Raw genomic sequence first — 20,099 nt, forward strand, 5'->3', positions numbered from 1 at the left:
CTCCGGGTACTCCTTGGGAGGTCTCGAATCCCCTAAGGCCCTAGGTCAGAGATCAGCTTCAGGTGTATATGGGGGGGGGGCACTGGATCTGGGGGCACAAGATACAAAAGATGGGGGGCAGGGCCTCGCCTTTTTGGGGTCAAAGCCCACCCCCCCCAGCCGCGAGGTACCTGCCCCGGTCTGGGCCTGGGCGTGGGGGCCACTCTGGGTGGGCAGAAAGGAGGCGAGGTGGCATTTCCTCTGAAGCATGTTTATGTCCAATTTGGTTCCGAGGGGACTGGGGGCTCCCCCCCCCTCCCCCCCGGCGTATTGGCCATAATGGAGTCTCAAAACACCAAGACACACTCATCAGAAAAGACGGACACAGTGTGCTGCTTAGAGTCAAGGGACGGTCATGATCCATTTACTCGAGGAGGAAAGGGAAAAAAAGAAAAAGAAAAAGAGAAAAAAAAAAAAGAAGAAGAAGAGTAACTCTGGAAAAAGAGACTCGGCTGGTTGTTCCTGGTCAGCGCTGAAAAATCCCCAGTGCCCGACGCCGGTGGTCGGCAAGGGTAGACTACCTTGTAAGCCACTCTGGCCGGACACTTCTTCCCCAGACCCAGGGGCGGAGACATGTGTCTCAGCATCTGATACATGTCCGGGTAAGGCATGCGGCCCCTGGCAGCACCGAAAACAAAACGGGGTGGGAACGGAGAACCAAAGGAAGGGGTCGGTGGAGGAAGAGGGAGAAACGGAAGAGAAGGAAAAAAAAAAAAAAAAAAAAAAAACCAAACCAAAAAAAAAAAAAAGAAAAAAAAAACCAACCAAACCAAAAAAACCATACGAGCCGAAAAAATAGAGAGAGAAAGATGCAGAGAACAATAAAATAGGTGTTTTAAATAAATGGAAAACAGGAGGAAAAAAATGGAAGAAAAAGTCATTAAAAAAAGATTATTTCACTGCTCATGAGCAGGGAGAGAGAGAGAGAAAAGAGAAAAGTCAGATTCAATTTTGACTTTGAGCTATGGTTCTGGTGGGACTTGGAGGACAGGCGGGGTCTCATTTTGGAGGGCCTGGCACAACGCTCTGGCTCAGTGTTATTTTAAAAATTGGGTCAAGTTCTCTGGTTTGGCTGAGGCTGGTCTCTGAGGGGGCCTAGACAGGGAGGCGGGGGCCGGGGCAGCGGGAGGAGGGCTGGGGGCTTTGGGAGGCAAAGGGTAGAGGGGGAGAGAGTGGAGGTGATGGGGGGGGTCAATGCACAGTTCTGACCCCCCTTGATGTGTCTGATTTGGGGTGCCGTTGAGACCCTGGGATGGGCAGCTTCAGCTAAGAGCAAGCAGAAATGGCTGAAGGGAACAGAGAGGTATGTCCCATGCTTCATCGAGTCTACGTGACTGCATTCTGTTGGCTAAGAATTCTCTAGTTTAATGCAAGAAAGAGAGATGGCTCTGTTTTTTAGATATATATATATATATATGAAATATATATATTGAAGAACCCCAAGCCACACTCATTCCATGGATGCTAGCAGGTTTTAGTGGAATTCAAACCTTGCAAGCAACCCTATGAGGACATTTCTTGCCTAAGCCGAGAGGGGGAGATATCACGCGCAATAAACTGTACATATCCTTATAATGAATCCGACCACTGAAAGGAGAAGACAGGGGTTAGTGGAGGCAGGGGTCAGGCTGCGCTCACGGGCTGGCTCCCCGCGCACGCAGCAAGGTCATGATGCCAGGGGCTGGGGACCCCTGGCTTTGAAGGGCTGGGGGAGACTCAGGGATGAGGGAAGGTCCCTGAGCTGTTCCCAGACAGACTGGGGGCAGAGGGTCTCGGTTGGGGTGTGGGAAAGCTCTGGGCTGGGGGGTGGGGGGGCCCTCCCAGGGCCCAGGGCTCTCTCTGTAGCTCCCTTCTCCACAATCTACATGGACTACACTGTCGGGAGGGGGAGCTCGAGGAATAGAGGATAGGGGGACAGCATCCAACTGCTATGACCTAAAATCAAAAGAGGAAGAGTTAGGAACCAGCCAAAAGTCAAGCTCCCAGACCCATGGCTCACCCCAGCCTCTCAGTCTCGTGGAGGACTTGTCTGGGGCTGCAGGAACAGCAAAGATGGACTCCCCCCCGCCTTTCTCCTGAGGCCTCCCTTCCAACACCCAGGCTGCCAAGGGCCCCCATTAATGCTTTCCCAGGCCCCAAGCCCAGCTCGAACTAGCCTCTTCAGTTAGTAGTTGGTGGGCGCCAAGGTTTGGGATGGCTCCTCTGAGCAGCTTCATGCTGCTCCCCACGTGCACAGGGTGGAGAACGACCCTCTGGAACCACCACCTGTCAGTCCGTCAGGAGCACTCTGGTGCCCAAGGGTAGAAGAGCTTGCTCCCTTTGCGACCGTGACAATGCAAGAAACCCTGAGGCTCTGTGTCTTCGGCCCTGGTCTCCTTCGATCACTGTCCAGCACCACTCTGATCTCACGGCCAATCTCATCTGCCAAGGGAGCTAGGCCGGCCCCGTTCCTATTGCTCCCAGGACAGCAGAGGCTGAGAGACCTCTGGCTTCCTCCCCGGGGCCTGATTAGCTTGTCCTCGCCATCCAGAGGCCTCTCAGTGAGGGGGACACAAAATCCTCAATGCTTGATTCCTTTCCTCATCGCCCAGAAAGCCCGGGCCTTGGGCAGGTGGTCCCCAACCATTTCACCTGTAGTGTGTGAGGGCGCTGATTCTCATCTTTTTCCTCCAGGTTGACCACTCGGAGATTCCCAGCTAGCGCCACCCAATGCCCCAAAGTCTGGGGCCTGACCTAGCCTCGTGGGCTCTAGTGCCAGAGAAGGGTGGGCAATGTGGCTGGAAGGTGCGGATGACTCCTTACCATGCTGCGGGGTCATACTCGGCCCAGACACGCACGTACTCATCCAGGTGGTGGGGACCCAGGATGGAGGAATCTCGGGTGAGGTACTCAAAGTTGTCCATGATGACGGCGACAAAGAGGTTCAGCATCTGTGGAGACCCCGGGGGCCGAGAGGGAGTGGGGGAGAGCGAGACATACCCAAACACACAAACACGGAGGCCCAGAGAGAGAGGGAGGGAGAGGTGAGATGGGGAAAGGGAGACAGAGAAAGAAAAAGATGGGGGGATGGGGAAGAGAGACACACACTCACACAAGGAGCCCCAAAAACATGCCGAAATGGAGATGGGACAGAGAGACAGAGACAAAGACGGAGACAGAGAAATACAAAAAGACAGAGACCAGTAGTGATGGACAGAGACAGAGCAGGAGAGAGAGGGGGGAGAGGCTACATGAAATGGGGGCCAAGCCCAAGGGACCGCCATGACCCAAATCTCCCCACACCAGCCCCCCAACGAGGCCAAAGTCAGTGCTCCATGTGGGTTGTATTCCCAGCCCCAGCACAAAGTAAGCAATCGGCAACTATTTCCTGGATGGATTGATGGACGGACGGACAGATGAATTAATTTTCTTGCCCTCATCTACACCTGGTAACACCTTTTCATGTGTTCTTCTAGCCCTCGGTACACAGGGAGCTTGCATCATTTTGCCTCCAAGCCTTTGCAAATGTTCCTCCCTTACTGAACATTGTGATTTGTCTCCCCCTGGGTAGCAGCATCCGGGGAACCCTCCTCTTTCCCACGTAACAGGCTGTAGCTGGGTGTGGCCGACCCCTACTTTCTGGCTTCCCAGGCAGCGGTCGTACAACCGAAGGCTGTGATTGGTTAAGGGGGGCACACAACCACAGGAAACCATCACCGTCTGCAAGTGTCCTGGGGCCGCAGACAGCCATGGTGCCAGGGGCAGCGGGGTGGGTTGATCCACCCTCTTTTCCTTTTATTTTATTTTTTATTTTTTTTTCCCCTCTTTTCCTTTTAATTCCCGCAGCCAGGAATCCTTGGTGACTCCAGGGTTCTCTAATCCTCTTTCAACCCCATGTAGCCAATCCCTGTATTAAGTCTCCTCTGCTTACAACATCTAGAGAGTTTCTGTTCTTCTGACTTCGCTCTGACTGCTCCAGGAAGAAGAGGGGGGCATAACTAGCATCCTGTGTAAGCAGCCGGGCCAGGGGACCAGCTCTCAGCTCCACTAGTTTTTCTCTCAGTAAAACCCAGCCATTCTCAGATGGGGGAGATTCTGTCCTTCCCCCCAACCCCGGGGGCACTGTCAATGTCGGGAGGCATGTTTGCTTATCACACCTGAGGGTGGAGGTCAGGGATGCTGCTAAACACACTGCAATGCACAGGACAGCCCCCCTGCCCCCCCACCCCGAGAACGAGCCAGCCCCAAATATCAACAGTGGCAACGTTGAGAATCCCTGGTTAACCTAATCCCCAGCCGGCTCAGAGATGCTCTGGAGGGAGCAAATCTGTGACACAGCCATATTCTAGAGAAACCTCTGCCCCGGAGTGGGAGCCAGGTCAGAGAGGCCTCCCCTCCCCGCTCCGCCCCCCATGTGCACAGACTCACCAGAAATGAGCACAGGAAGATGAAGGAAACGAAGTAAAAATAAGCAAATTCATTGCCACACTCGGCAGTCAGGATGCCAGAGTTCTTATCGCATGGCTTCCCGCTGAGGCAGGAAAGCATGATGTTGTGCCAAGCCTCCCCGGTAGCACTTCTGGGGAACGGAGAGGGGACATCATCAGGGACCTGGGCACCCAGCCCTGGACACTAATATCCTTCAAGGATATTAGCACGGGGCTCTGGAGTTGGACTGGCATGAGTTCAAGTTCTAGGTATGCCACCTTTTCTCTCTGGGAGCTCAGAGAGGTGATTCTCATCCTTTAGCTGTGCATTAAAGTTCACGGTGGGGGGGGGCGGGGCTTTAAACGATGCTGATGCCGAAGTCCCACTCCCGCAGGCTTGCTTTCAGTTGGTCTGGGGTGGGGCCTGGGGATGTAGCTAGGTATGTTTGAAAAGCTCCCGTTCCTCCAGGCAATAATCATCTCTTACTTCCTTCTCCCTAGGTCTCTCTGCTCCAGGCGCACTGGGATCTCACTGTCTCCAAACATGTTGGCCATGCTCCTGCCTCAGGGCCTTTGCACTTGCTATACCTTCTGCCTGGCCTGCCCTTCTTCAGATATCCGCGTGGTTCCCTCCCTCATCTATTTCTCTCACGTGTCACCTGCCTCCAGGGAGGCGTGACCTACCAGCACTCCATTCCTTTAGATGTTGTTGCTCAATTAAAAAAATTTTTTTTCTCATCCCCAAGTATGCATAACATAAGATTTATCATTTTAGGGGTCCCTGGCTGGCTCAGTCGGTTGAGTGTCTGCCTTCGGCTTGGGTCATGATCCCAGGATCCTGGGATCTAGCTCCGCTCTGGGCTCTCTGCTCAACTGAGAGCTTGCTTCTCCCTTTTCCTCTGACTGCCACTCCACCTGCTTGTGCTCTCTCTCTCTGTCAAATAAATAAACAAAAATCTTAAAAAAAAAAAAGATTGATTATTTTAACTATTTTTAAGGGTAAAGTTCAGTGGCATTCAGTACATTCACAATACTGTGCACCCATCACCACTGTTCACCTCCAGAATCTTTCATCCATCCCAGTCATGCAACCCCTGGCAATCCCTAGTCCACCTTTTCTTCTCTATGGATTTGCCTGTTCTGGGCACCTCATATAAGTGGAATCATACATTATTTGTTCTTTTGTGCCTCCATTTCCCTCTTAACCTTGAATTTTATCCCCTTCCTGCACTCTCCATCATTAGCTTACTGATTGCCTTTCTCCTCCGCAGGAATAGAAGCATCTGGAGGGCACAGAATATCTCTTTCTGCTTTGTTTACAGTACCTTCAGCAATGCCTGGCACACAGTGGGTGCTCAATAAACCTATGATGAATGAATGAAGGAACTCTAATGTGCAGCCAGGATTAAGAATCAAGCCTCAGGTCTATTAGCCTCAACTTCCTCACCTGTCAGATGGGGTTGCCAAGAATCCCCACCTCACAGGATGGTCAGGAGGATTCAGTGAAGTAATGCCTGAAAATGCCTTCTATGCCTGGATCCCAGGACCTTTAGCTTCTGCCCAGCCAGGGTCCCTGGGGCCCCCACAAACCCATCCCAAGCCTCACTGGAACAGAAGGAAGACAGCACGCCCCCTACGGGAAGAGGAAGGAAAGGACACGCCCCCTACGGGAAGAGGAAGGAGAGGACACGCCCCCTACAGGAAGAGGACACGCCCCCACCAGAAGAGGAGCATGAAAGCACATGCTCCCCCCCCCCCCCGCTCACCTGAAGAGAAGCATGAGGGCCTGGAAGAAGGTGCGAAAGTTATTGTGCTCAGTGATTTGGAACTCATCCTCATCACTGTCCTCATCCTCCACGTCGATGCCGATGTTGCCAAACACCTGGGGAATCGGAGGGTGATGACCAGGGGCAGCCATGCCCCCAGTGGCTTCAGGGAAACTCCACTCAACCATCATGGCTTTCTCTCCAAACTGGGTTCCCCTGACCCACCCCTGCCTCAGGACAGTGGCCTTCCCAGGGAGGGCTCTAGGGACACTAGGGGACTGGCACTCACCTGCATCCCGATGATGGCGTAGATAAAGAAAAGCATGGCAATCAGCAGACAGACATATGGCAGGGCCTGGTGGGAAGGAAGGTAATGAAGGAGAGTGCCAGGGGGGCTTCTTACCCCCACCATTTCCCTCCCTTGTCCCAGCGCTCTGCCCCATGGGGCTAGTGGCCCCATGCTGTGCCAGAGTGGTGCCAAGGCTTGGTGGGCCTCTTTGAAGCCATAGTGGCAAGAAGGTATCAGGGGCATTCCCTCTGGAGCTCTCAAGCCACACCAGGGGCAGGCGGTCTAGAGAAGAGCCGTGCAGATCACAGACTCTCGGCAAAGTGCACCACAGAGGCATTTCCACCTGATTTCTACTTTCAGCCAGAGCAGGGGTGGGGGTAAGATCTTCTCAGCCCTAGACTTGCATCAGGGGCTCACCTTGAAGGACTGCACAAAGGTCCAGAGAAGAATTCGGATGGTGTAACCCTGACGGAGGAGTTTGATGAGCCGGGCAGCTCGGAAGAGGCGGAGAAAGCTCAAGTTGATGAAGTTATTCTGGGGAGATGGAGAGAAAAGTGTGACCATCCACCCACCCCCGGGGGCTCAGAGCCGTCACCACTCACAGAGGCCCCTACATGAAGCCAACCAACAGGAAAAGCAAGCCAGACCCCAAATAAGGAGGGAGAGAAAGCACTATTAATGCAATGGTGCGGAGGAAAAACGTCGAAAAAGGAACAAAGTTGGGGGGGGGAGAGGGTGGAAGGGAGGAAAAGGCAACTCAAAAGCATAAACCCTCCCTGCCAGCCCCACCCGCAATGGGGGAAAAGGAAAGAAAAAGGAAGGAAGAGAAAGGAACCGGGTGGGGTAGGGGTGGGGAAGAAATAACAAAAGAACAAGGAAAAGAAAATATATCCGAATCATCCAATCAGGAAAAAAATCGAGATGGTTTTTGTTTCTCCCAACAACCAAATGCACTGAGACGATAGGACACAAGCGGGTCAAGTTGCCGAATCCATCACACGTGTACGATGCACAAACACCAGGGCGGGGTGGGGGTAGCCAGCGCGCTCAGGCCTGGTGGACATGTGCGGGTTCCCAGGGCATGTTACGCTCCAGGCCAGAAATGCATCTGTCGTGGGACTCAACGGGCACCCTGCCCTGCCCTGCCCTGCCGAGCTGCCCACCCGCTCCTGCCCGCCCTGACCTCACCCCACGGCCAAGAGGAGCAGCGGCTTGAGCCAATCGGAGAAGCAGAAGAGCATCTTTTCTTACCCCCTTGGCGAGCGGGAATGGGGAGGACGGGAGGGAGCTGGGGCTGGTCGGCTGCAGGGCGAGTCCTCGCTGCCCGCTGAGTCGGAGAAGATGCATTTGGGGCCCTTTTCCCCCCTCTCAGGGATGGCTTCTCAGCTTCTGGGGCTGGGTGGAGTAGCACGGGACCAGGCCTGCGGGAAGCAGGAAGTACGCAGCGCCCGTGGGTGGGTGAGCTCGCAAGCAGCCCAGGCCCACCGAGGGGCTGGTGCTGGAGGTGGGGCCTCCCTGCCCCCAGGACCTCCCTGCGTGGACCTTGCCTCTGCTCAAAGACCCCCTGACTAATCATTGCCTCTACCTCCTCCCGCCCAAGCCGGGAGAACCCCCCCAGGGAAGGGGGGTGGTCAGCTGGGAGGGGAGCCAAGAGAGCAGCAGGAGGTGGGCTCTGGCTGCCCCGGGGGTGGGGGGGGTGGGGGCTTGCCTGCTGGGGCCTCAGGGTCGCTGCTGGGGGACAGGCGGCTCAAAGTCACAAATGGACCAAATCTGGCTGGTGAAGCTATCTTGTTGGGCCTGAGTAGTTTTGTTTTGTTTCCATTAAAAAGAGTTGCCAGTGTTTAAAAATCAGATTTCTCCCCCAAATCTGGCGATCTGGGCAACTCTGGACCTGCCTCCAGGTTGGCAAAAGTTAGCTGGGGCTTAGATGTGGCTGCCCCCGTGACGCAGGCCACATGCCCTCCAGTTTGCCGAGGTCCCCCACGTCCTAGAAATGGCACCCGCTTTCCTGGCCTATGGCACCTGCTTCGATGCTGGAGGCGTTGGAGTGTGAGACCTCTGCCTCAGGCAAACAAGGAAAGCTCCGCTGGTCAGTCCACTGGCAGGCTGGAGGCGGAGAAGCTTTATCTAGAGGAGCCCTAGACACAGGCCTTGTAGCCAGGTTTCCACTGGCCTAGCCCTCACCCCTCAAATGGCACAGGGGTGACCACACCGGTCGCCCTGACAGTCACAGCTCCCCTTTTGCTCTCAAAAGTTCGGATGATGAATTCTCTATGGACATCCTACTTGGTGGCTCCTGGCGGCTTCCCAGCTACTGGGTCTGGCCTGGGAGCTGAGAGGCAGGGATGGGAGTTCAAGGGATTTCTGGAGTTGACAAGAGGCCTCTGGACTGGCTGGCAAAGTCTAGGATGCTTGTTGGGACCCATCAGTTGGCCCTTAGGCCTCTAGGATGGGGAAAGGGCTGGGAGATCCTACCCTGACCATACCGGGCCCAACCGCTATGAGAATGTTCCAAGGGCCTCGAATAAGCGCCCACACCCAGCTCAGCTGAGAGTCACTCACCCCCTGTGCCCAGCTGACCTGGCTCCCAGCCCTGCCTGGCCACCCAGCTCTACCTGGGGATGGGGCCGATGGCCCCAGGTGTCCCCAGCCCCTCCCGACCATCCCCAGAGTACAAGCCATCCCTTCACAGGGCGGGTCATAACATGTGGACTCTGCCCAGCATGCAAAGGCAGGCGGGCCTGGAGCAGCCTCCAGGGACTCAGGGTAGAGCGGGGGGGAGCCTGCCACCATGCAAGAGAAGCAAGGGGGTCTCGCAGGGAGACGCGTGCAGAGAGCATGCTGCCCTTCTTGGAGTGGAGGGAGGAGACACATGGGGGAGGTAGGGGGTGGAGATGAGAGAGGTCCAGGGGATGGGGCATGGGATGGTGCTTGTCTGCCCTCATCCACCCCTCCATCTCTTCTTGGTTCTGCATCGAGTCCTTCGTGTGCTCACAGAACTTCTGGTGACTTCCCTTTTCCTAGCTTCCATCTTTCCGTCCGCAGCCCAAGAAGGAGCGGCTGTGCTCTCCTCCAAGCCTGCCCTGTGCTTCCCGGTTCAAGGCTGATGGGGTGGGATGCAGGCCCTGAAAGGCTTGTCACACTCAGAAAGACGTGAGAACCAGCCATCTGAAGGGTCTGGAGAAATCCTGCCACTTGCAGACCCCACCTCAGCTGACCTTGCCCCTGTGCTCCAGATCCCATAACCACCTGCCTACTTGACTTCTTCTGGGGCGCCCTTAAAGGCAACTCAAACCCTCTGTGCTCTTCCCCCAACCTGGCCCTCTTCTGGCATTCCCTAACTTCCATCTCCCAGTTCAAGCCAGACTCAGATCCCTCCAGGTACCTTCCTCCCCCAGCCCAGACCCAACCCATCCCCAGGTCCCGGAAAAGCCCCTGCTCAGGGGGCCAGTCCCCTCTCACGGGGACCCCGGTGCTCCCTTCCAGCCCAGCCTCCTGCCTGGCTGCTCCCGCGCAGCCTCAGCCATCTTATCTAATCACACTTCCGATGCTGCCCCTGCTCCAGATTCTCTCAGGTTTCCACGAGGGCTCATCCCCTTCTGCCCTCTTCACTGTCCCTGGGTCAGCCTTCCTTCGCTCTTTGCTCCAGCCACACTCCCTCACCTGTAGACCCAGACTCCCGCACGATTCCTCTTGCTACCGGGCCTTTGCACGTGCTGTTCTGGGCCTCGAATGCTCTTCTCCCTCCTCTTTTGTTAACAGTGCTTATCCTTTAGTTCATAACACAGCCGAAACTTCAGGTGGGTTTGAGAGCGGTTATTTGACCAATGCCCGGCGTCCCCCACTTTGGGTTTAGGCGAGGGGGTGGTAGTGATGGTGTCCACTTCAGCCCACCACTCTGCTTGTGGCACCACATTTGGAATCGTGAAATGTCTGGTGGATGAGTGCACGTGGTGTTGCTAGCTCGGGAGGGATCCCGGTGTAAAGGTGCCATTCAGGGTGTTTCAAAGGGGCGCAGAGGTGGTAGGGATGAGGCAGAGGCAGATGGAATGTACCAGAGTAAGAAGTGTGCAAGGAGCCAAGTAAGGGAGGTGGGAGGGATGGAGATGGTGTGTGCAGGGTGGATGGATGGAACAGAGAGGGACAGGTATGCATGGGTGTTTGGTGGGGAGAGGAGAGAGAGGAAGAGCACCTGAACAAGAAAGTAAGGGGGGAGAGTGTGGATGTGGGAAGTGGGGGGCACACGGGTCCAGTGACTGTGTGTATGTGGGGCACGCAACCATGTGAAGACCAGGGCTCCAGGGGAGGGCCTCGTTTGGCCTGCTCCGAGTTTCCCTCCTCTGAGAGTCTTTGCCTGCCTGCTGCCCAGCCCTCGGACCTCCTCCTCGGACTTGGCCAGTCAAACCCACGGGCCTGGAGTGGGGTGAGCTATCCTGGAGCCCAGGCTCCATGAAGGTGAACAGGGGACAGGAGCGAAGAGCGGGTGGCCAAGGGCTCTGAGTGTAGGGATGCGGGTGAGGGATGGGGCGGGAGACCCAGCCAGCTGACTAGTCTTGTGGGAGGTGCTACCAGGGCAAACCCAGTTTTCTCTTTGCAAAAGATGCAAACCAACCCACGCAGAAAACCCCAATTCAGAACCCAATAAAAACAATGAGGAGTGGGGTGAGAGAGAGAGAAAGAGAGGAGGAGGGAGGGAGGGAAGGAGGGGCTGCAGGAATGGGGAGGGAGTGGGAGTGGGCTGGGGAGACAGACAGACAGATGGGGGAGGGGGGCTGGGAGGAGCATCAAGCAACCCAAGTCCAAAGCCCAGGACAGGACGTGCAGTGCTGACGCGAGAAGATGCGTTCACAGTTAATGTAAGGCATTTAGACTTCAGAAAGAAGTAAGACCAACCGGATTCTAGATGCAGATGTTGAAGATGGAGGGGGAGCGGGCGGGCGGGGGCAGTTGGGGAGGCGTGTTCAGCGTTTTTTAGGTTGATTTGTAACCAGTGCCAAAAAACCAATGGGTTTCGGTTCCCGGGCGGGGAGTGGGGGTGGTGGGTTGGGAGATAGTCATTGGTGTATGAACACACAGACCACGTCATGGATGAACAAATGAATTTCATAGTGCATTTTGATTGGATGAGTTTTTCAGACGGCGTTGTGCCAATATACAGTTTAAAGAGCAGGCATGAAAAGAGACAAGACAAGAAACACAGTCATTATCCATTGAACGCAGGGCAAACCCACGTCACCCGGCCACTTGGGGGCGGCAGCTGAGGCCCAGGGGGCCCCCCCCCCGAGCCCTCTCCCCCGCAAACCCTGGGGACTTGCCCTCGCAAGGGTCTGGCTCTCGCTGCCTCAGCCTGACTGAGCTCTGGCCTGACCTAGTGGGCTTACCTGGGAGCCAGAAAGGGGTGGCTGTGGGCTCCTTGCCCGGCAGGTTGGGAAGGTAACATCCTAAAAGGGTCCACACACCCACCCTCTATCTTCCCTCCAGATGATTCTAATTCAGGGCCCCGGGGGGATGGGGCGGGGGAGGTGGTTGGTGAACAAACAGCAGACCCAAATACCTTCACAGTAAATAATAGCAATAATAGTAACTGCCATTCGGGAACGATCTATTTCCTGGCAGGTTCTGTGCCAAACCCTTCACGTGGATCGCTCGCACTTGTTAAAAGCTGCCGACTCTCTCCCTAGAACGTAAGCCCCGTGGGGGCAGGCATTCTTGTCTGTTTTCGCTTTGTTCACGGTCTCTGGGCACTTAACAGCAATGCCTGGCATGCAGCAGGCGCTCAGTGAATGCCTACTGAATGCATGAGTGAATGTGGAGCTTGCAGGGATCCAGTGAGGTTAATTGCAACAGTTATCCCCATTCTACATGAGAGGAGGTGATCCACGCCACCCAAAGTCAAACAGCTTGTAGGGAGGGGTGTTTGATCACTGTAATAGTCCTGATGTCCTTGAACTGGGCCCTGTGCCTCGTCCTCTCGCCCCTCCCTATCCTGCCAGCCTGGAGAATGGGCCCTTGGGGTCCAGTCCTATGGATCTCTTACTGGCGACTGGAGGTTTCAACCAACTTCCTCCACTTGCCTGGCTGGGGTGCTGGGCCACCCTTCCGACCTCTTGACCCAGAGGGCCACTGGTTCAAAACTGTAGAGTGCTCAGCGGGATGGTGAGTTATTTTGACTGCCAGTTGGAGCTCCGGATCCCTTAGAAGCTTAGGACAGAGAGGAACTGAGGCTCTGGCACAGGGGCCAGGTTGCAAAGCCCAGTGGGGACAGCCCCTTTGGCCTCTCTAGAGGAAGGTGTTAGGCATGGGATGAAGCGAAGTGAGAATTTCTGGCTCAATGGAGCTGAAGGCAGAGGTATGGCCGGGATACCACTTGGGAAGGAGGTGTTGGGGGCTCTAACGGGGCCACCAGTGAGCTCTCAGGAGTCACCAGGTCTCGGTGCATGACCTTAGGCAGGTCCTTCACTTGCCCGAGTACCGAGCATTAGCTTCCCCATCTGTGAAATGGGGCCACACCCCAACCAGGTCTATTATTCCCTTTTCTCTGCCTATTTTGTACATCCTGCCCCAGCCTCCCCGCCTGGCTCCCTGGCCTTCTGGCTCCCTTCTGGCTCAGCTTGGCCAATGGAAGGCCCTGGCAGGAGATGGAGGGTGGAGGAGAGATGGGCTTGGGTATTTCTGTCCCTCAAGGTCCACGGCTCCTGCCAGGCGGCCTCTCCCCATTCCAGCTCGGATTTCCTCCCTGCTTCAGCACCTGGACAGGTAACAGCTCCCCATGGTGGTGGGGTGCTGGGCACTTTGCCATCCTGGTCTGCCCCCCTCCCCTCCTTTCCGTGGGTGGTCTCTGCTTTCCAGTCCCTTCAGTTGAACCCTCCAAGGGAATTCTTTTCTGTCCTGACCCCCCTGACCTGTACCACAAGCTAATTCATGTGAACCGCTTGGCACAGCGCCTGTCATGCAACTGAGTGTGCCTTTCTTGCCAGGCATTATTTTTATTGCTATTATGATGAGGTTGACGCCCCCTCCCGCCCTTGGCTCCAACAGTCTTTGCCCTTTTGCTCTCCCTGTGAGGATCTCCTGCCCTCCCTCCGGTCTCCTGAGGGCAGCCAAGCCTGGGCTCACTTTCAAATGGCCAAGGAGGGGGTCTGAGATAGGAGTTCTGGGGCCCTGAGTCTTTCAGATGAGGGGGAAGGATGGTGTGGCCTGTGGGGCCACCGCAGAGGGGTCCAGAGACCCCCCCAAGTCACAAGCCCCCCAAGCCTGGGGATGGAAGAGGGTGGACATCCTGGGGACCTTCCTAAGGCCCTGACAGTGGTGTCCCCTGTTGGCTCAAGGGCCATGGCTCCCTCCTGAACCTCCCCCCATGAACCAGAAGGTGGTTAGTTCAAGCAGAATGGACTTGAAGCTGGTTCTTTCTGGGTCCCCAACACTGTGTGGTGTTTGGGGGCAGGGCTCAGCCTTGGGGTCCTTTAATTGTCTCAATCCGTATTGTATATTCAGAAGTCAACAGCCACGAGGCAGGGGAGTTCACACTGCAGAGCTGGCCACATAGCCGTGGCTTTGGGCTCCCCCGTCTCCCTGAGTTGCCCTCCTGAGGGGCTGCCCTTGCCCCTGGGGTCCCCGCTTCTCCCTCTTTGGTCACAGTCAAGTGCTGGCCCAAGTCAGCTGTGGCTTTTGGGACTGCTGTTTCTGAAAGGTTCCCCCCATTCTCCACCCAGCCAGGAGTTACCCACAGAGAAGCTGGCGGGAGACTTACCCCAAACTCAGTCACGAGGATGTCAGTGATGCTGCCCAGAACAGTCACAAAGTCGAAGATGTTCCAGGCATCGCGGAAATAATTCTAGAATGAGGACCCACAAGACAGGGATGCCAACACAGGGCTCCACGCCTGGCTGCCACGGCTGGCCCCGGGGTACATTAGGGGCACAGCTGCCGATCAACCCGAGTGCCCGCAACACTTCTGGTCATTCAAATAGCACAATGCTGCTGTCTGGGCTGCTCAGGATCATCTGTTCTGAGCTCCCCCTTCCTGGGACCCCATGGCTCTCCCGGCCCCAGAGGGGGCCTCCACAGCCCGATTCAGCTCCGCTGGAGAGAGAGGGCTACCCTGTGGGCTTGCCTGTCTCTCTGACACATCTGAGGGCTCCCTGACACGCCAGATGCTTTATAAATGATGTCACTGGGATCCTCATGTAGGCCCTCGGGCAAAGGATTATCAACCATATTTTACGAGGCGACTGAAGCTCAGCCTGATGCTACTCGCCCATCTGAGGTGAGCAGCACAGATGTGAAGAGTCAGGGTTTGAACCCAGGCCTGGGTGAGTCCAGAGTTTGTGTTCAATACCCCCCTCGTTATAGCTTGCTGAGAGTGGATTGTGGGTTCACATCCCCACTTTGCTAACATCCTGCTGTGTGGCCGTGGGCCAGTGACTTAACCTCTCTGTTCTTCCACCTCCTGATCTGAAGAAGGGGGATAGTAACAGGGGCACAAAGGCCTTCCAGGCACACGCCAGGCTTCACTGCCTGGGCCCCCTGGTGGTTCGATGGGGCTGTGTGTCTAGTTACAGCCAAGAGGTTTTGAGCAGAGACAGTGTGAGCCACCTCCTGGCCAGCGCGGGACTCACCAGGACTCTTTTAACCCTGGGCTTGGTGACCATCAATGTTCCAGGTGGCGGCTGCTCTGTGGGCCTGGGTCCCTGTGTAACTACCAGGCAAAGAGCCCCCCTTCCCCTTGCTGAACGTCAACAAAACCTTTGTTGACCGAAGTTACTGAGATGTGGGGGTTGTTTGTTATTGCACCTAAACTTGATCTATCCTGACTGCCCTCAAGGCTCAGTGCAACCCACACCCCACGCAGGCCTTCCCAGCATCCCCACAAAGCAGAGGCCAGGTTGGGGCTCGGGTCCCATTCTGAGGGGTCCATCTGAGCATCTGACCCTGTGGCAGCCCCTCTGCCTCACAGAGAAGAACCCAGGCTTTGGAGCTGTGCTTTCCAGGATCAAATTCTTTCAGCATGTGTGAGTTAAATGTCCTTGGAGTTGGACTGGTTGGGCCTGCCCTCTTCTGGAAGACTGGGGTATAACAGCAATCGGATCATGAATGTGAATGTAGGCGAGGAGTTCCGTTATACAGTAGGCGCTCAATGAATGGAGGCTATTTTATACTCAGCTAAAAGGAATTCGGGTTCTACTGGCACTTTTGGTATTTTAGCAGATGCTGCTGAGGCCCTGCACATATCCCCTCATATTTCGATGACCCCCCTTCAGTTACTCTGCCCAGGGGCATCTTCTGGTTGCAAATTTGCTGCGGAATTAACAGCTCCCCTGGGAGTGGCCCTTGACTCTGACTGATGGGCACTGGAGGATAAATACCCCAGCTCTCTCCTCTCCTCAAGTGGAAGGACTCTGAAGTATGTGCTCTCTGCTGCCTCCTGTTGATTCTCAATGGAACTGTGCCCCATAACACCCTGTACTGGCTGTCTTCTGGCTCCTGCCTCACTCCCCCTCCCCCACATTGAGCTTCCTGGGTTTTCAGATAAACTCCTTGCACTCAATCCTTATCTCAGGCTGTGTTCTGGAGAGTCCCAATGAAGGCGACTTTCTAGGTGTCTGGCCATATGCCTCAAGCTCCTGGACTAGAGAGCTCCCCCCATCGCCTAAATTGCACATGGTGATCTTGGGGCTTCATCTAAGCTGGAGGGGGAGGCTCCAGGCAGGTCCCTGTGAGATGGTCAGGGGTGGGGGAGATAGAGAGCCCCAGCCCTCGGGTAGAACCACTTCATTACCAGAAGATTGACCGGGGATTCAAAAATCACACAGCACAGCTGTGTTGGGCAGGTCCCGTGCCTGAGCCTACACCACGCTCCCCACGGCCCAGGGAGGCTGGGTGTATGGTACTCTTAGCTTGTAGATGTGGAAACGGGAGAAAAAGGCCAAGTGCCTTGCTTGAGGCCAGGCAGCTAGAAAGGGGCTGAGGCAGGATTTGCACCCTGATACGGGCACGACAGAGCCTGATCACCGCCCCCTATACATGTTCTGTGATCCATCCTGGTGGCATCCCCAGGACTGAAATGCTGAGTTGCTCTGGATGCAGGGTGCCTCCCCCGCCTGCCTGATGTTCAGCACAGGACCTGACAGCCCAGGCTGTCCCTTGGACTCTCTTTGGGTATTTGTTAAAAATACAGAATCGGGGGGCGCCTGGGTTGCTCAGATGGTTAAGCGTCTGCCTTCGGCTCAGGTCGTGATCCCAGAGTCCTGGGATCGAGTCCCACATCAGGCTCCCGGCTCAGCAGGGAGCCTGCTTCTCCCTCTCCCCCTGTACATGCTCTCTCTCTGTATCTCTGTGTCTCAAATGAATAAATGAAATAAAAAAAATACAGATTCGGGGGGCCCCCACCTGACCAAGTGAATCTGAACTTCTGGGGTTGGCTCTGGGGCATCATTCAATTTTAAGAAATCTCCCCAAGTGCTCCTCCTGGGTAACAGGGTTGGGAGCCCCTGCCTAGGAGGAGAAAAGTGGGGTGATGAGCCGTCCTGTGACCTTCCTGGCATTTATGGGGCACTCCATGCCAGGCTTCACCCTCACTTTAAGCAGACACACTTGATCTGTGCTGGAGTTTGCACAAGCTCTTCTGAGGAAGAGGAAGAGGACGGGCCCTCGAGATGGAGAGAGGTGAGGTGACACAGTCTCGATGTGATTTGAATCAAGGGCTCTCTGGTGCCAACCCTGACACCGTTTGCCACCTCGGGAAGCCAAGGTGAGAAGCCAGCCTCCATCCCACTGAGAGCCTGGCTGAGAGCACAGCCTGTACACCATTCTCCTCAGAGAGGTGGACTCAGTGGGTGGTCAGAAGGGAAGCCATCTTGTATCAAGTGTGAGCTTGACCACTCACTGGGGGATCTTCTTGAAGTCACCCCAACACACAACCCCACCAGTTCAGGTCTTCTTCACTTTTTTTTTTTTTGGCGGGGGGGGACTGTGAATGTCCTTGGCCACCTGGGAAGGCCTTCTTAGAGGAAGCTTTGTAAATGCATGGAATAAAATACCCAGGATTGCAAGGGCCCCTGTTATCTTAAAATACGCTTATCACAATATTTTTTCAATGACCTAATGATTAATGCACTTCTTCATTAACAAACTACATAATTTCTAGCTGTAGGTTTGAGAGTCACCAGCATTTGAAGCAAAGAGGAACACAAACGAAATCTGGAGGTGCCTGCGATCTCTATCACGCACCACGAAAATATCTGATTTTTATCTGTGACCCAGATTGTACCAGTAAAGCTGCAGGGGGCTGTTTGCCTTCAAGATGGAAGGAAATGTGAAAGTCTGGTTAGCGGCTTGTGAAAAATACAGATGTGGGTTTTTTTTTCACATCTGATTTCACAGACACTCCCCCGCCCCCACCCCAGCTGCATCCACAGATCCCTTTAGGGATCAATGTGCCTCCGGTCAAGACCACTTGCATCAGTGGGGGATGAAGGCAAGCTAGTGGGGCCCAGACTGCATTTAAAAAGAAAAGCAAGGCCATCAGGAGAACACACAGCTTCAGAGCACAGGGCACACAACAAGGGCAGACACAGATTTGGGAACATTTCATCTCGGTTGTGTTTGCATGTCGGCATGCTGCCTCCATTGTAAAATGTATGTCTTACTGTGGATTGTGGTTAGAACGGCTGGAAGGCCATGGACTTGGCCTGTCTGGATCTCGGTTTCCTTAAAGTAGATGGTAATTATTCCCACCCTTTGGATCACTTTGAGGAATGACTGCACCAGGACGCGCATGGGACACAGTAACCCTCAACAAGTGTTGGGTCTCGTTGGTGTTACTTGGCAAGCACATGGACGCCTACGTAGGGTCTGTGGGCACTGGAGGGATGCTCAAACCACCACTGGGGCTGGGGGTCTTGGGGCCAGGTGGGGAGACCAGCACCCGCCCACCACCCAGTGCCCCTCCGGGCTTTCCCCCCAACCCACAGCTCTAGCCCCAAGGCCGTACTTACCAGAATCCCAAAAGCCATGACTTTCAACACACATTCCAGAGAGAAGAGGGAGGTGAAGACGATGTTGAATACTCTCAGAGCGTTTTCATAAGCCACCGAGGCCCCATAGAACTGGAGTAGGGAGGAGGAAGGACGGTGGGGTCAGCGGGCAGGGTCAGGGCTGGGGGCGCAGCTTTGCGACTATCCTGTCCTGGGGCAGGCGGGACTTGGACACGGGGCTTCCCAACATCCTGTGGAGGCGACCCAGGCCCCAGGCAAGCCCTTTGTGGGCTGGGCTAATCTTCTCACATCAAAACAAGCACTTAAATCTTGAGTCCTGCCTTAGCATCCCAGATCCCAGGATGGCCTGCCTGATGGCGTTCCCGATGGGATGCAGGAGGATGTCTGCAGAATCTGCTCTGCAGGATTTTCTGTTTGTTTTTTTTTTTTTTAAAGATTTTATTTATTTATTTGACAGAGAGACACAGCGAGAGAGGGAACACAAGCAGGGGGAGTGGGAGAGGGAGAAGCAGGCTTCCCGCGGAGCAGGGAGCCTGACGCGGGGCTCGATCCCAGGACCCTGGGACCACGACCTGAGCTGAAGGAAGACGCTTAATGACTGAGCCACCCAGGCGCCCCTCTCTCTCTTTAGATCCTTACCTATGCACTCCCATAAGACCACTCCCCAGACCAAGACTTAGAACATCTCCAGCACCCCAAAAGTTTCCTTGCACCCCTTTCCAGTCAGCAACCCGCCCCTTCTATTCTGACTTCTTATGAACTCTTCTTGCCCAAACTATTTAATTAGATTCAAGTTTATAACCTTTAGCTCTCAGTACCAGGTTACAGGAGACATGGCAGGTGGAGGAAGAGGTTACAGTACCCCATGAGAAAACCAACACACCCAGAGGTGGGACCATTTTCATTCATCTGGTTTCCTCAAAAAGTCAACAGCATGGGAAAAAAAAGGTACGGGGAAGACAGAGATTTCAAAGACAAAAACCAGAGACCATGTGTAGTCGTTTCGATCTTGGCTCAGAAAACAACTCATGGGGCACCTGGGTGGCTCAGTCGGTTAAACGTCCGACTCTTAATTTCAGCTCAGGTCATGATCTCAGGGTCGTGAGATGGAGCCCGGTGTCGGGCTCTGTGCTCAGCGGGGAGTCTGCTTAATATTCTCTCTCTCCTTCTCCCCTCTGCCCTTCCCCACTTCCAAAAAACAAAAAACAAAAAAACCCAACTCATGCTGTAAAAGACATTTTGGGGACGAGTCAATATGTATCTTAGAGAATTATCACTCATCTTGTCGAGCATAAGAATATGTATTAAGGGGCGCCTGGGTGACTCAGTTGGTTAAGCGTCTGCCTTTGGCTCAGGTCATGATCCCAGGAGCCCCGTGTAGGGCTCCCTGCTTCTCCCACTCCCCCTGCCCCGCTCCTGCTTTCTCTAATAAATAAAATCTTTTTTTTTTAAGATTTTATTTATTTGCGAGAGAGAGAATGAGAGACAGAGAGCATGAGAGGGAGGAGGGTCAGAGGGAGAAGCAGACTCCCTGCCGAGCAGGGAGCCCGATGCGGGACTCGATCCCAGGACTCCAGGATCATGACCTGAGCCGAAGGCAGTC

General features: G+C 54.9%; 1 protein-coding gene across 1 annotated transcript in view; it reads right to left on the bottom strand.

The window, feature by feature from the left end:
• The window catches only part of CACNA1A (calcium voltage-gated channel subunit alpha1 A), a 276,152-nt gene that overhangs the window by 11,769 nt on the left and 244,284 nt on the right, over positions 1-20,099 (bottom strand). The window contains exons 31-38 of the mRNA XM_081805421.1: positions 18,497-18,607; positions 14,251-14,334; positions 6,918-7,034; positions 6,501-6,566; positions 6,212-6,327; positions 4,447-4,597; positions 2,842-2,969; positions 561-657 (exon numbers count right to left, since the gene is read on the bottom strand). Of these exons, the coding sequence (XP_081661547.1) occupies positions 561-657; positions 2,842-2,969; positions 4,447-4,597; positions 6,212-6,327; positions 6,501-6,566; positions 6,918-7,034; positions 14,251-14,334; positions 18,497-18,607 (870 nt within the window). The remainder of the gene's footprint in view (positions 1-560; positions 658-2,841; positions 2,970-4,446; positions 4,598-6,211; positions 6,328-6,500; positions 6,567-6,917; positions 7,035-14,250; positions 14,335-18,496; positions 18,608-20,099) is intronic.

The sequence above is a fragment of the Leptonychotes weddellii genome, chromosome 1, assembly GCF_054177405.1.
Source record: "Leptonychotes weddellii isolate Sample4059 chromosome 1, ASM5417740v2, whole genome shotgun sequence".
NCBI classification, from domain to species: Eukaryota; Metazoa; Chordata; class Mammalia; order Carnivora; family Phocidae; genus Leptonychotes; species Leptonychotes weddellii.